General features: G+C 41.9%; 2 protein-coding genes across 4 annotated transcripts in view; one reads left to right on the plus strand and one right to left on the minus strand.

Moving 5' to 3' along the window:
* Positions 1-1,072: 1,072 nt before the first annotated feature.
* The window catches only part of tjp2a (tight junction protein 2a (zona occludens 2)), a 63,657-nt gene continuing 49,192 nt past the window's right edge, over positions 1,073-15,537 (minus strand). For all 3 annotated transcript variants that reach the window (XM_080743891.1, XM_080743890.1, XM_080743889.1), the window contains 10 exons: positions 14,443-14,538; positions 13,772-13,851; positions 12,915-13,125; positions 12,623-12,723; positions 11,604-11,843; positions 10,435-10,539; positions 5,871-6,116; positions 4,463-4,540; positions 4,256-4,341; positions 1,073-3,537 (listed from right to left, as the gene is read on the minus strand). In XM_080743891.1, coding sequence (XP_080600017.1) covers positions 3,375-3,537; positions 4,256-4,341; positions 4,463-4,540; positions 5,871-6,116; positions 10,435-10,539; positions 11,604-11,843; positions 12,623-12,723; positions 12,915-13,125; positions 13,772-13,851; positions 14,443-14,538 — 1,406 coding nt within the window. In that variant the 3' untranslated portion in view covers positions 1,073-3,374. The remainder of the gene's footprint in view (positions 3,538-4,255; positions 4,342-4,462; positions 4,541-5,870; positions 6,117-10,434; positions 10,540-11,603; positions 11,844-12,622; positions 12,724-12,914; positions 13,126-13,771; positions 13,852-14,442; positions 14,539-15,537) is intronic.
* LOC308299051 (calcium homeostasis modulator protein 6-like) lies at positions 7,475-9,296 on the plus strand (the record flags this gene model as incomplete). Its single annotated transcript, XM_080742777.1, has 2 exons — positions 7,475-8,017; positions 8,895-9,296. 2 exons carry the CDS (start codon positions 7,475-7,477, stop codon positions 9,294-9,296), a joined length of 945 nt encoding a protein of 314 aa, XP_080598903.1.

A 15,537-nucleotide genomic window follows, 5' to 3' on the forward strand; every position in this document is an offset into this window, starting at 1 on the left:
GGGGGTGGAGTTTGTGCAGTGGAGATTCTGGAGAATGTTAAATGTGGCTTTCAAAACTGTCCGCAGTGCGCGACACGGCGATCGCCCGGTACGGCCGCGATCTCGGCCGTGATCTCGCTCATCATAATGAATAAGCTTCAACAAACTAGTTCACATGGACCATATCAATGGTCTAAGAGTCACGATTGGGTACATATATTTTAAATGGGCAGAATTACGAAAAGCCAGCCTATTATGTGAGGTTAGGATTATAGTTCTGTCCTCTTCCTACCCAGGATGCAATGCGCGGTCTATTCTCTTTCTGATCCAGAGGATTAAACTAATTAAAACATTTATTTTCGGGGGGAAAACTACTGTTTTGCTATGTAATTACTGTACCTTTTTCTTCCCTTTTTATTAATATCACGTAGATGTGTTTTTTGTGGTACTTTATATAGCTGTAATGAGGCTATGAAGGGAAAAAAATCCCATCCACTACCACTATAAAATAATCTGCAAAGAGGATTCTGTCCCACTGGGATTAAACAAATTAAAACATATATTTTCGGGTAAACCCCCTGTTTTGCAATGTAACTACTGTACCTTTGTCTTCCCTTTTTATTAATATCACCTAGATGTTTTTCCTTTGGTACTTTATATAGCTGTAATGAGGCTATGAAGGGGAAAAAAAATCCCATTCACTGCCACTATAAAAACAATCTGCCCAGGGTCAAATGTCCTATCATAGTAACAGGGCAGAATGGGGCGGGATTTGCAAAAGGGCTTATTCTCAAGCTTGTTTTGCAGAGTGCTTGATTTTGGTTCACTCAACGTCCTGCGTTACATATAATAATGTCTAATTCAATCGATATTTGCTCGAATGCATTTCACCCCTGATTCCCTGGCAACCTTTGCAAGAGAAGATACTCCCTGCATTCCATCATGCGCCTGTGGAACTTCTAACTTCAGAGGCCGTTTGAGAATGACTGACGGACAGACTGACTCATGTCATAAATGTAATAAAAAAAAAAGTGTTTTTCTTTTATTAGTTTGAATTTGTTTAAGAGGGTCAAGCACTCCCAACAGTCACAAGAATTGCTGCAGTCAGGGAGATTACACACACACACATCACATACTAAATATGTTTGGAATAAAGCAACTGACATGATTGTCTTGTACCATATTTCTCAATGCTACCTTGTAAAAAAAAGAAAAAGACATGACAGTGCACTGTGTGTATACATTATACAACATACAAATATATGCAATACAAATGTGATTGTCTCCTGTTGTGAGCAGCTAATAAAGAGAGGTACAAATAATACAAAATACTACAGACACCTTAATGACATCCGTCGTACACCACAATCCATCTCTGGGTTCTCCAAACAGCTTTTCTTGTTCATTTAACTAGAGGATTTTACTGTGAATTTCGTCGTTCCGAATTCATAAATGCCCATTAATATACTACAATGTCACACTAAAAGTTCAAAGTCCTGAAAAGTAACATTTAAAGCTACAGTCCTGGACTTTTGGTTTGGACAATAAAGTTATTTGAAGCGGATGGTGCACTAGATTGTACACTGGACGTGCCACAATCTTGGCAATTTCAGACATCGTTCCAATGAACTCTGTGTCAGGAGGCAGACCACAGACATAAAACATAGTGGATTGAATCTTATGCAGTATATCATTGGCGTCAGGCAAAAACCTTTTGTGTGTTTTTGTCTAAATCAACACCCTACTTTTCCAGTCCATACGGCGTCATACAGTCACACAAAAGCATCATAAGAAGCACATACCGGTATACAAGCTCAGAACGCGGAGCGACATGTTTTAAGCTTGATGGTCGGCTACTTTTGCTATTTTTGAATTTGAATCCTGAACAGTTTTGGACAACTGATAGACGATATATCCAACATGTCCAACATGCGTGCCGTTTCTCTCTCATCAAGTCATCAAAGCTAAAAGGCACTTTAGAAAGTGTGCTGCTTCCCAGGTGACACAGCCAGCCATCCATTATACTCCGTAGTTCCACGGTGTTGCTTGCCGACAACAACACATTTCCAAGCCAACGACGCGACGTGTTTAAAATCAGTTCTTGTTGGCAGACGATATCATCATGCGAGGAGTATGTCCTCACTGTCAGACAGAAACCTTGCATCTCCCAACTTTCACATTTGTATATATATATTTTTTTCTTCTTCTCGTAAATTAAAGCCCTACAGCCTACATCATACAAAAGTGTTGCACAAAAGTATTGAAAATAGTAAATCTACAGGCACATTACGCTTGTAGATTGTTGTGCTATTTTTCACTATTTTAAATTGTTTTTAAAATAATAACAAACAAGGGAGGTTTTGGACATACAAGGTTTCCACCCGACAACGACGATGTATTCCGCTTCTTCACAGACATCCAGTGGCAATGCTCAGCTAGGGCTGGGAGATATGGACAAAATAAAATATCAACATAATCTGACCAAATACATTGATATCGATATTGTGGCGATAATGTTTTATTGTGACGATATAAATATACATTTGTCTAAATAGCTAAAAAGCATTTAATCATTTTGTATAGAGTATAAAATAGGGCTTGAATGAGTAAAACCAGGGGGGGGGGGGGGGGGGAACAACACTTGTATGACATACAGTATCACGATATTAAAAATACGAGACGATATCTTGTCTCATATAACGAGATAAACGCTAAAATATGGATATAATGCCCAGCCCTAGGCTCAGGCATATTATGTACAATAAAACAATTGTGATTACAGAGAGGAAGTAGTAAAAACAATAGCAGGGATGTTTCAAAAGTAAAACTTATAAAAGAAACAAAAATAAAAAAGTTGATCGTGAAACAGTGCTATATTTTTCATGGGCTCACACTGGGTACAGCATGGCATAAGTTTATTGGAAAGCCCTGCAAGTTTGTATCCTAATGTAACAAAAGCGGGTATCAGGAATATATACACCATGAAATATCAAAAAAGGGAATCGCAGACACTGAAACACCCTCATCCCGTTGTGGACGGGAATATACCAAAATTTAAGAAAACTACTTTGCAGTCTTAAAAGAGTGAGGTTTTCAAAACATTTGAGACAGCATACACACACACGCTCGCACACACGCACGCCTTGTGTTGAACAGCAATAAAATGTGTTATCTAATGTGCTTTGCATGTGAAGTAATCCCTTTGAAGAGCTATCAGATTTGTTTAGTTGTGGGAGACGGGAGTATTATGGACCACAACAGACATTTGAAAGAGTTAACATCAAAGTCAAGATACCGCTGAACTTGGGCCCCACTGAGATAAACTGTAATATCCCATTGCAGCCACTAGGTGGGGGAATGGGACAGGGAGTCAACTGGCTGCCACTGCAGTGGATCTACAGCTCTGTGTCTTTGTATTTCTGCTGGCTGTAGTAGCCCCGCTTCGTCTGATCGGCCAGCTGTCTGCGGTACTCGTCTTCGTCGTCGTCATCGTGGGCGTACCCCCTGTTGTCCCCGTACGGTCTGGACGGAGCCTGGGGCTCGGGATGTGAGCTGGAGCTGGAAGACACCACGTGTAAAACAGAGTTAAGCCCACGATTACAGCTTTAACCAATTTATTAAGTGAAAATCTTTAACTCAAATCTTTGCTTCTGGGGTGGTCCCTGAAACAACATTTTGAGATGGGGGAGTCTGAGGGGTCCCCATATAATCTTGGGGGTTCCTTGACATGAAAAGGTTTTGAAAAACATAGGTTTTTCAGAAAACGGTTAGGATGTAGAAGATATTTGTAGAATGGGCCTCATTTACCGCCTCTCCCGATAGTCCCGAGAAAATCCCTATGTTCCTCTCCGCCGGGCCCGATAATCCAGAGACTTTAATATCTCTGCTGTTGGGCCAAAACCTCCTTACTCCAAAATGTCCATTTTCGGGAAAATTAGCTCAAGTGGAGTTAGGAGGTTTTAACCAAAGGGCTTTTTGCTACTTTCCATTGGTTCAATATTATTTTAACCAACACTCAGATGTAAAGGGTGTTCAATAGCCTTGATTTATGCCAAAAAATCTAAAAACCTAAAAATGGAAATTGGTGAAACCCAATCACCAAAACTTTGGTGATTGGGTGTATACATGCCTGGTACATGATCCATGCACAGATCGTGCACGATGTGCACGCACGCGCCCACGTTAAAAGGTAAGGACGATGCTAAACCCTTCAGTCGATGTTTAAAAGACGGTAAATGAGTTAATAATGGGTTAAATGACGTCACATACTACTTACCCTATTGGCTGTGGACGGTTGAGGTTAGGCTTTGGCAGTTTGATTGGAACAGCATAGATGTCAGGGTGTTTCTGAGCTATCTCCAGCTGTACACAGAGGAAGGAAAAGGAACCACAAATGTTTCAAAGATAATTCCAGGAAATTCACATTAACATCAGCAGCTGGCACTGGTGCTCTCTTAACTTTGGTTACAGTCTGAGTACCAACCCGAGCATTCTCTGCCTCCTGTAGCTCCAACATCCTCTGGGCTCTGGCCAGATGGTCCATCTGCTCAAAGGCCTTCACCTTACAAATCAAAACATACTTAAAGTTAATTAACAATCAATGTTCGCTGCTCATGAATAAAAACTTGAGTCCACACATGGTGCCGTTCAACACAATAGTCACACACAAATGCCGTGAAAATAATTAAGACAAATGATTGGTTTTTAAAATAATGAAACAAAAAAAACTATGTATGATTAAACAAAAACACAACATTGTGATGGTTGACTTCATGAGATTATTAAAGTGGGGAAAAATGGACAATCACATTTCAGATTAATGTATTATCATGTAGATGAATGCATATGTAGTCCTTTACCTGTCCACCCTGCTTCTATTTATTTATGTTTACCGTAAAGCAAGCAAGTGAAAACAAAAACAAAAGAAGGTTAAAATAAAGATTATGTATGAACAAGGGGAGGGAAGTAAAATTAAAGTGTTTTTCCTGAATGCATCCTGGCCCTTGGCGATAAAAATGAATGTACAAATGAATGTCCAATGGTCAATCGTTTTCAATAAAAAGGGATATTTCACTCTTTAACATGTTTGGGGTCATTTTAACACCCAAGACAGTTTTTAAGTTGCTTGATTCAGTAGATATTTGATATTCATTTTTTCAGACACGCACACTTCCTACTGTATACAAACCAAATGTAACTTCCAACTCATTTTATCCATGATAGATTCATCGAAAACACCTGTCCATGGTTCTGACTGATATTCTCCTTCTAGTGCGAGAGGGGCTGTGTTTTTTCAATTATCCTTTTCATTTATTTTATATAATTATTTGGGGAAATAAAAATAAAAAAAGCAGAGCCCCCTCGTGTATTAGGAGGGCCGTATGAGCAGTATCATGGTTAAAGCAGTTGTTCACCCCCCCAAAATGACTTTTTTCTATTGATTATTCACGCCATGGAGACTTGAGTTCAATGATATTTTTTTGTTTTAGTCGCATTCCTAAGAAAATAATTCCATTACAATAACTGTACCCCATTGATTCCGGATGGGAACCCACATGCATTTGGGTCCCCATCCAGAATCAATCCGTAATAATCAGGGGTAAATTTACTATGATCACATTTTTGTCTTAGGAATGCGACAAATACAAAAAAATATTATTGAACTCAAGTCTCCATGGCGTGGGTAATCAATAGAAAAAAATACATTTTGGGGGTGAAGCCGGTGAACAACTCCTTTAAAGTGGAGTCTGAAGTTAGGAAGGCGGCGGCGTGTCTGAATATCAAATATCTAAATACAGAATCCAGAAACCTAAAAACTGTCCAGGGTGCTCCAAAAAGCCTGAGCAGACGATGAAGCATCCCTTTAAACTTGTGATGGCGACGGCCCTAACCTTGCCCATGAAGGAGCGGTTTGCCGGGTCCTCCTCCTCCCTGGCGGCCACAGGGCTCGGGGGCTCCTCCACCGACAGGCTGTGGTGGCGGGAGGTGAAGGAGGGCTTGCTGGCCACAGGGGGCGGTAGAGGCCTGCCTCCTCCTCCTCCGCCTCCTCCTCCGGTGGTGTCACTGCTGATGGTGCTGCTGGAGGGAGAGTCGTAGCTCCGGGACGTGGAGTCGTTGCGAGTTTGAACCCCGCGCACCTATAAGATGAACACAACCATTAAACCCACTGAGAAAACACGAGGCAGAGTCTACAAAATGTCTTAAATCCTAAAGCCTCTATCATAGTCCAAGCTGAAGAGCTGTCACCTAGTTTTCTAAATATCACTAGGCTTTGTTAGACATTTTTAGGTGATAGCTAGAAAACGACACCGCGGTGAGGTGATAGCTCTTCACCTTGGACGATAGAGGCTTAACAGTGTGTCAAAATATGTCAGTGGTGGGGCGCCCGCTGGCCTGGTGGTCAAGGCGCATACCACATACTAGGCTATGATGCCTGCTGGCGTCGCCGGTTTGATTCCCGATCCGGACGACCTTTGCCACATGTCATTCCCCATCTCTCTCCCCATTTCCTGTCAGTCTACTGTCCTATCAAATAAAGGCATAAAAAGCCCAAAAACAATTTAAAAAAAAATATATATGTCAGTGGTGCTAAACATTTTTTTCATGTCAAGGACCCCCAAAATTATTGGCTGATGGCCAAATACATAATATAATAAAATTTATATTTTTGAATTAATATTTTTGTTACAGGGACCTTACAGGGAAGCAAAGATTTGAGTTAAAAATGTTCTATTCAAAGATTTGCACAAATATTCATGATTTTTCAGAAATAGCAGATCTGCAAGCTCATAGCGAGGCACGAAGTGACTCACTGTGAGCTTGCAGATCTGCAAATTTTGAATAGCCAAAGTATTAAATAATGCCTTTCAGCTACAATCTAAAACGACACAGATGCTTTCCCAGTTTTAATGGGTTAATAATGTATGTAAACACTAAACATTAGAGCCTGACTAATATGCAAGATTAGCTGATTTATAACTATTAAATATAGTAATTCAATTAATAGTAATATTAATAATAATTGGTTTTGGCTAAAGCAGATAACATACTGTATGTAACGTATCAGAGTGCAGCAAGGTCATGTAATGGATACAAGTTTCTTTTTTAGAGCAATATTTAGTATTCTTTAACAAAACAAGTGAGCATAACTGTCAACATAGCAACAAAAAGTCAATTTATTGGAAATATTAAACATGTATAAGATCATAAATGCCGGTCAGATTACAAACCCCCCTGAGCATGAATGTACCAATGCTTTAATCTGCATCTGTGTCATTAAATACCTGTGTCTTGGTGACCTAAAGTCTGAAGCAGTTTGTGTTTCCAAATAGTTCTTTGGAAACTGCACTATCCTGTAATATATCATGAACCATTTTCACACATACAGTAAGTACACTACTCCTTCTCACTCCCCGCCCTGCTTATCAGTAAAGTTGGTGTCACAGACACAAGAACCACGCAGCGAGCACACAAACGGCCGACCACACAAACACACATGGATCATTTCAGATCCGTGGTCAGAACTGTAAACAAGAATGCCAACGTTGGACTGGTGACGGGTTTAGTAGCGCTGTTGACCGCAGGCGGGGAGAAGATCTTCTCCTTAGTGGTGTTCCAGTGTCCCTGCAATGGCGGGAACCTTCTTTACGGCGCTGTGTCTTTCTTTGTACCCGCGCTCGTGCTGTTACTGATAGGCTACATCTTAGACAGAAACACGTGGAAACTTGTCACGGGACTGGCTCTTTGCAAAATGAATCTAAAGAACACGTTCAATACCGTCGCCATGTACTTGGTCATAAGCAACACCGCGTGGATCGCACCTCTGTGTTGGATCGCCGTTGCGCTACTCGGTGGTAATTACTATGTGTGTGCTCTCGCTGGGGATAACGTGACGCGCTATAAAGGTCATCTTTGTGGCAATATGTCACAATCACAGTGCCAGGAAGAGCTCTACAAGTTTCCATGCCGTGGAAAAAGCAGTGCCGTGCCACAGGTGGAGATCGATGATGTCCTTGCAACCCTTCGTGCTGAATCACAGGTGAGAAAGAGCTCAGAGAGCGTCAGAGAGGTTGCTCTGGACATTGTTCAATAATTGATTACTTCTGATTAATCCTATATCAGTAAAGACTGAGAGGCGTGTTTTATAATGAGACACTGGTTATGTCTCTATTATCAACAAATGTATTTGAACCAGACCCACAGTGAGAGAGAGTTAACATAAACTCTCATTGTAAGAATGGAATGTGGAAGTTCTCTTTCTATCAATGAGGAAGTTCCTACTATAGGAGGCAACATCCCACTTTGCGGCGAGATCAAAGCGTGACGCAAGGCCTATTTTATACTTCGTTGTACAATGGCGTCACATGAGAATAACAACATAGCCCACAACAAAGGTGTGAGCTTGTAGATCAGATATTTTCTGTATTTTTTAAAAATCCACTATTTCTGTTCAAATTGATACATCCAATTTGAAATACCTCAAACATCCTAAAACAGGGGTCTTCAACAGGGGGTCCGGGACCCCTAGGGGGTCCTCAGAGTTACTACAGGGGGTCCTCCAAATCTCCCAATCCTTTTTATATTAACAACTTGAACCCTAGTGTCCATATTCTGTGAACTGTTGCCAAAAATTGCAGATCTACAAGCTCAAAACGCCTCACGTGAGCTTGGCTATTTTCGGCAAAGAGGTTTGGTGTAATGGGGAAAAGAGCAGACTAAGTACAGAGTGAAAGATCAGTTTATTAGGTAATGACGACTCAAGTGGTTAAATATCTGACAATGAAACTATATGGAATCTATGAACAGGTTGTGGGGGTTCCTGCCTCATCTCTCGCTCAGCTAAGGGGTCCTTGGCCTGAAAACGTTGAAGACACCTGTGACCTAAAATGATTTCCGTATCCTTGGTGATTTAACAGATCCTGGGTTGGCTGTACATTGCCTTCATTGTCCTGTTCCACCTGTTAATGACCTGCGTGGCGCGGTGCCGCTCCCGGCTCAGCGACCAGCAGCTCAGGTTCAGGAGGATCTACGCGGAGCAAGAGACCGTCCTGCTGCAGCGCTACTCTACAGAACACGCCAAGAAACTGGCCAAGCGGAACCTGGAGAGCTTCTTCACGCGGACGCCACCGCCGCCGCCCGCGTTCACCACGCCTTCCAACCAGGACTGGGAGGAGATCTCCGGGTTCAAGAACCTTTACTCGGAACTAGTGGTGCCGAATCCGCCGACCGCTACCGTCGACCACGACTACTATAGCATCGTACACCAGTATGTGGAGAGAGGCTCGGCGGTCACAGCCACTTCGGAATCAGCTCTTTAAGTAAACCGAAAATAGATTTTTTTCAGGTTGGGAATGGGATATTATCTTCATCCAAGGAGGAGAGAGAATACAGGATATTGTTAGGATACTGCAATACGTGAAAAAGTGAACTTGGGACAGAATTGGAACTCAAGATTTAGCTTCATAACTGTATGATGTATCAGTCAGGCTGATATCGGCATCAGCAATTATCTAGCCGAGGAGACCCAATTTTAAACACTGTGTCAATCTGGCGTCCCTACTTTTGTGAGCTTGCACACCTGGTAGTTATTTATTTATTTATTTTTACGTTTGAATAGTATAGAATTAAGTGGTTAAATAAAATAAAGGTGCAATGTATGTGCCTTTTGTAATTACTTGTTTGCTTGTTCATTATATTATTCAAGTTAAATGTTATTTTTTTAATTACTGAAATAGTAACACATGTAAAAAGGAAGAGATCCGAGCACTAAAACAATGAGAGGATGTAACGTTTCCTAACCTGTAAAAGCCACCATGATTAGAATAGTCAACAACAATAACAACAAAATGCCTATGAGATATATATATTTTAAATCAAAGTCTAATTTAAAGTTAAAAGTCTATTGGAATGGTGGATTTGGTGGATTTAGAGAATTGTGAAGCCACTATGTGGTAGAGTTAGTGTTAGTGATGGGTAGGGCTGTCACAATTATGACATTTTACATGACGATTAATTCTCACTCAAATAATTGCGGTTAACGACACATAACCTAAATATACAAAGAAATGACTGACATATTTGACAACTTTATACTTAAAAAAAGAACATTGATAGTGGAAATAGCCGATCTACAAGCTCACGACACGTCGTGAGCTTGTAGATCTATTTCCACTATTTTTTTTACCCATTTAGGCCTAGAATTATTGAATGCTTTAACCAGTGAAAAACAGCAGATATACAAGCTCACAGCGCGGCACCGAGTGCCACGCTGCGAGCTTGTAGATCTGCTATTTTTGAAAAAGTCGTGGAAATGTGTGCAAATCTTTGAATATATGTATTTTCAAAGCGAACGTTTGTAATTAGATGATTATGTAATAATTGTGACAGCCTTAGTGGTGGGGGTAGTTGGTGGGTGAAGGGTGGTGGTGGTGGATTGAGACAGGACAGGGTCTTTACCTTGGGGGGTTCAGGGATGAAGGATGGGGGAGGGCTGGGGTCTCTGGTGAGCACCTCTCTGCTCCCAGACCTCCTCATGCGAGCCCGCGGCTCAGGGTGGGACTTCTACACATCATGGACAGGGTGGATGGAGGGGGAGATGGAGGATACATGAATGATGAGTTAGAACTTCACAAATAACAGCCACATACATCAGGGGTAGGCTCCCAAACTCCAGAGTCGAGACCCAAAGGACACGCCCCCCCCGAGACCCAAAGTTACACAAAATGGATTATCAATTAAATATAAAGTTACAAAATAACTGATCTACAAGCTCCTCACCTGTCCCATCGCAACAGATTGTAAGCTTGTAGATCAGATATTTTAAAAATGAAAATGTTTAAGACCTTTTTTTTTTTAAATCTTACTCACAACCCATAAAAACTTGTCCGTGGGTTGTGGAATAATTGAGGACCCTATATTTGGGAAACACTAGGGCATTAACCAAAAAGTCGACAAGTCGACTCAGCCGACTTCATTACACAAGTTGACTCCGACCAGGGGGCAATAGGATTGCTTATTGTCAAGTAAAGAATGATTCTATCCTTTTCCAACTGTGTTTTTTCAATGGAATTGAGCACAGTGTTTTCAGGTTTTTTCCCCCCATTCACGCACAGTGTGATGACGTCATCAAACAATAAAGTCGACTTCAACTCAACTTTTTTACTGAGTCGAGTCGACTTGCAAAAATCACAAGTCGTTAATGCCCTAGCACAGTGTTTCTCAACCACTGTGCCTGGGGACCTTTGGTGTGCCCCTGAGAAGGGTCAAGTGTGCCCCTTGAAACAGCTTGAAAGCCAGTATTGTATTTATCATTTTAAACATGATTTAAACTAGTGAAAACAGCCGATCTACAAGCATGCTTGTAGATCTGCTGTTTTCACTACTGTTGTGCGACAGCCTTGTATGATGAAGCAGGGCTTTACTTTGTGAAGAAACTTACAAATTTGAAACTTGGAGATACAAGGTTTCTTCCCGACAGTGACGATATTTACACCCCCGTATTATGTTGGTGTGCCCATGGATTCTTGGGACATGAAAAGTGTGCCCATGCAGAAAATGTTGAGAAACACTGCCCTAGCATACACGATGGCCAATGGTTGACATTGCGAGAAAAGCAACTTGATTACCTCGTCCGGAAGCACGGGCTCCGAGGAGCGACTGATGGCCGACACGGTGGGGTGGTGGTGGTGGGGCTCGTTGTCCATTGGCTCGTCCAGCTCGTTGTCGGTGTAGGCCCCGCCCTCGTCGGCCGTGTCCTCGTAGTCGCTGGTCAGCCGGCTGTCCATGCTCAGGTAGTCTGCACTCATGGCCGACAGGTAGGACATGCGGTCATCATGGATGTCCAGGTCCTCCTCTGTACCGTCCAGCTGAGAGGGAGAGAGAGAGAGAGAGAGAGATCATGAAACAAAGCAATAATATATGCTAGTTTAATCCATTAAAACCTGAGGCCGATTCTAAAACGGATCTAAATCCTAATCTGAAAAACGTATGTTTCAATAGACAGATTTCCCAAAATATGTTGTTCCAGGTACGATGTAAGATTTGAGTTAGAAATGTTTGCTTTAAAAAAAAAATGAGTCAAAGATTTGCATACATCTTAATGATTTTTCAAAAATAGCAGATCTACAAGCTCATAGCAATGTATGCCAGAGTTTAAACATAAATATGAGAAAAGCATTTTTAAGAAGTACAGCAATGAGGAGGGAATGGGTTTGTGAGGGTACTGAATTGTGAAGTTGTGTTTAAGTATTTCTGCCCGAGAGCAACCAATGCCAGTGCCCATCAACAGCATCTCTCTACATTAAGGGATACATTTTTTACATGTCCGTTTCAGTTTTTTAGGGGCGGCATAGCTGAATGGTTAGGGAGCCCGCCTGGGCAACCAGAGCCCCTGATTGTCCCATGTTGGATTCCAGGCTAGGGTAGCAAGGTCGATGTGTGTCCCTGAGCAAGACTCTTAACCCCTAAATGCTCACACGCTCCAGCGAATCAGCTGAGTTGGGCTGAAAATACTGAATTTCCCTCACGGGAGGAAATAGGTATCTATTATTATTTTATTACAATAATAACAAAGACAAGGTTTGGATCTGACAGCGAGCATAGAAAATAAATTCAAGCAGCAGACAGACATATTAAATGAACATACCTTGCCCTCACACACCCAGACAGCTCTCTCCTGCTGCTCTCGAATGGAGTCCTTGACGCTGCCATACCATGCATCATTGGCCGAGTTCAAGTCAACGGATGCTGCAATCACATCAATAAAATGAAATTAAACGCTATTTTTGGGGTGTGTCATAAAAGGCGAACATTCAGCACAAAATAGTATATCTATCTATAAGCTCACAAAGTGCCGCGTGGCGACATATTGCAAGCTCGTAGATCGGCTATTGTTCAGGGCGAAAAAAGAGATTTGGTTTTCCAGTGAGTCAACCTACAGGTGAAAAGGTGTGAGCAGGTCTTCTTGAGCTTGAGAGCCTGCTCGTACAGCTTGCGCGCGCTGCGGTTGGAGCCGGGCACCAGGCGGTTCCTCATGGTCTTCACGCCCTGTTTGCTGTCGGGGTTGAGGAACACCACGATGGGATACCACTGGGTGTAGTTCAGGGTGTCCACCGCCTTGGGGGTCACGTCCAGCAGAGCATGGAGGTCCTGTGAGAAACAAGGGGAGTCAGTGCTGATATGACATTCTTTTGAATAAAATATTGTTTTGTTTTAGGTCGCATTCACACCAGGATGTGCGATTAAAGGGGACATGTCTCCTTTCCGACATGTCTCCATTCAGACACTAACCCTATCTCTAACCCTAACCCTAAACCTTAGGCCCATGGGAGTGTCGCCACTCCGACAATAAGAAGTCACTGTCGGAATGGAGATATGTCTGAATGGAGACATGTTCCCGCGATTAAATACTGTGATTGTTGGAAAGTGCACTTCGTTTGGGCTGTTGTGAAGGCTCATGTGAATTCTGGCGCGGATCAAACAAACCAATTCTAATCCACAAAAAAATGATGGTCTCACTTGGCTTACAAGTGCGGTTCACAGTTTGGTGTGAATGCAATCCGTGTCAAATGCAGGCAATGAAACAGGACATGAGGCATTGTGGTTTGAAGAATTTGTAAACACAGGGGGAGAAGCGCACGGGTGTTTCGGGTGGGGGCCAGGAGGCGTGAGCGGACCACTGTAATTAACTCCCCGTAGTCATAAATCATCATCATACTGTACTTAGCGTGCTACTCGAGGCAGAGGAGGATGACAATATGGTGAAGTAGTAAATGTTGCCAGTTGTTTACAATACCTGTTCAATGATCTGTCGAATGGTGTTTAGCCTCACCACACCTGAAGACTGCTCACTGCCTGCATCCTTGGGCTCAGTTTCTAAAAGAAAAAAATAAGGGGAAAAAAAAGAACAAAACACAAAGACTGTAAAGGCATTCTGGACCAAATGACATATTGGCAGTGGGGTGGCATGGCTCAGGGGTAGAGCCGTGATTAGAACACAGAGGGTTCCCGAAGGGTTCCCAGTTCGATCCCGGGCTTCCCCAGACTTAGTGTGGAAGAGTCTTTGAGCAAGACTCTGAACCCCTAGTTGCTCCCGGTGAGCAGGTTGATACTTGGTTGGCATGGTTTCCTCTGCCATCGGTGTATGAAAGTGTGTGTGAATGGGTGAATGTAATGCACAATCTCTGTAAAGTGCCTTGGATAAAGGCGCTATATAAAAGCACCATTTACCATATCGGATCAAGTCATGTCTAACAATCTATTATTAGTTTGGGGTCCCAAAGATAGAAATCTTATCAAATGCACATCATTAGTCCTGGAAATTAAAAGGTTTGACTATCACTGCACTTGACTATTGTCTATCACCGTTTTCTTTAGCTTTTTGTCACACATAATTCTTTGCTGACATGACAAGCTGTTTAGGACCATATTTAATACAAAGAACTTTTGTACAAATCAAATACTTACTGGCAAGGACAAACTCGTTGGGCAGATCTGCAGCCAGTTTTTCATTGACTGCATCAGCGATTGGACCAAATATGACTACAGGCCTCCTGAATCCAGCTAGAACAAATTAAAAAAACACACCACAATGTGAAAAGAAAGAATTAAAAAAACTAACAAAAAACAGAAAAACATGTAATATAACAAAACAAGTAATAATATTTTTAAGATTGGTCGCCCTAGTCGTGACTTACTTACTATACTGTGTACTTTATTTGTGCCATGACCTACAGTATAAAAGCATGGTATGTTTGATGGATCTGGGTGACGGCCACAAGGGTAGTGCTCGGGTGCAGTTGTGTCTAATAGGGCTGAATGGATGTCAGGTCGTAAAAGAAGTGTCACCCGACCCTATTTGTGTTCTCTAGCTCGGTTATTAAAGTGGGGTCCGGGGACCCCCAGGGGTCCTTGGGGGATCTAAATTATGTATAGTTAAGAACCAAATTATCTCTTACGGGTCTGTAATTCTCAGAGTTATGGGATTCTGTCGGTTCTAAGTCATAGCTACTGTATTTTGGTGTCAATATATATATATATATATATATATATATATATATATATATATATATGTTATTTATTTTTAATCTGGACCCCTAGGGGGTCCTCAGAGTTACTACAGGGGTCCTCAGGGGGTCCTCCAAATCTTTGAGTGATAGAAAGTATTTTTTTCTACTTTTTTTATATAAACCACTTGAAGACTAGTGTCAATATTCGGAGAACTTTAGCCAATAATAGCAGATCTACAAGCTCACAACGACTCGCAGCGCGAGGCGTTGTTAGCTTGTAGATCGTCTATTTTCGGCAAAGAGGTTTGGTGTAGAGGGGGAAAAAGAGCAGACTAAGTACAGAGTGAAAGGTGAAGTTTATTAGGTGTTGACGGTTCAAGTGGTTAAATATCTGAAAACACAAATTGACATCCAAAATACACTGATTGATCGTCAAACAATGAAACTATATGAAATCTATGAACAGGTTGTGGGGGTCGCTGCTTCATCTCTCTCTCAACTAAGGGGTCCTTGGCCTGAAAACACTGAAGACCACTGACCTAAAATATTGTCG

Source organism: Nannobrachium achirus, assembly GCF_963921795.1.
Source record: "Nannobrachium achirus genome assembly, chromosome: 15".
NCBI lineage: Eukaryota > Metazoa > Chordata > Actinopteri > Myctophiformes > Myctophidae > Nannobrachium > Nannobrachium achirus.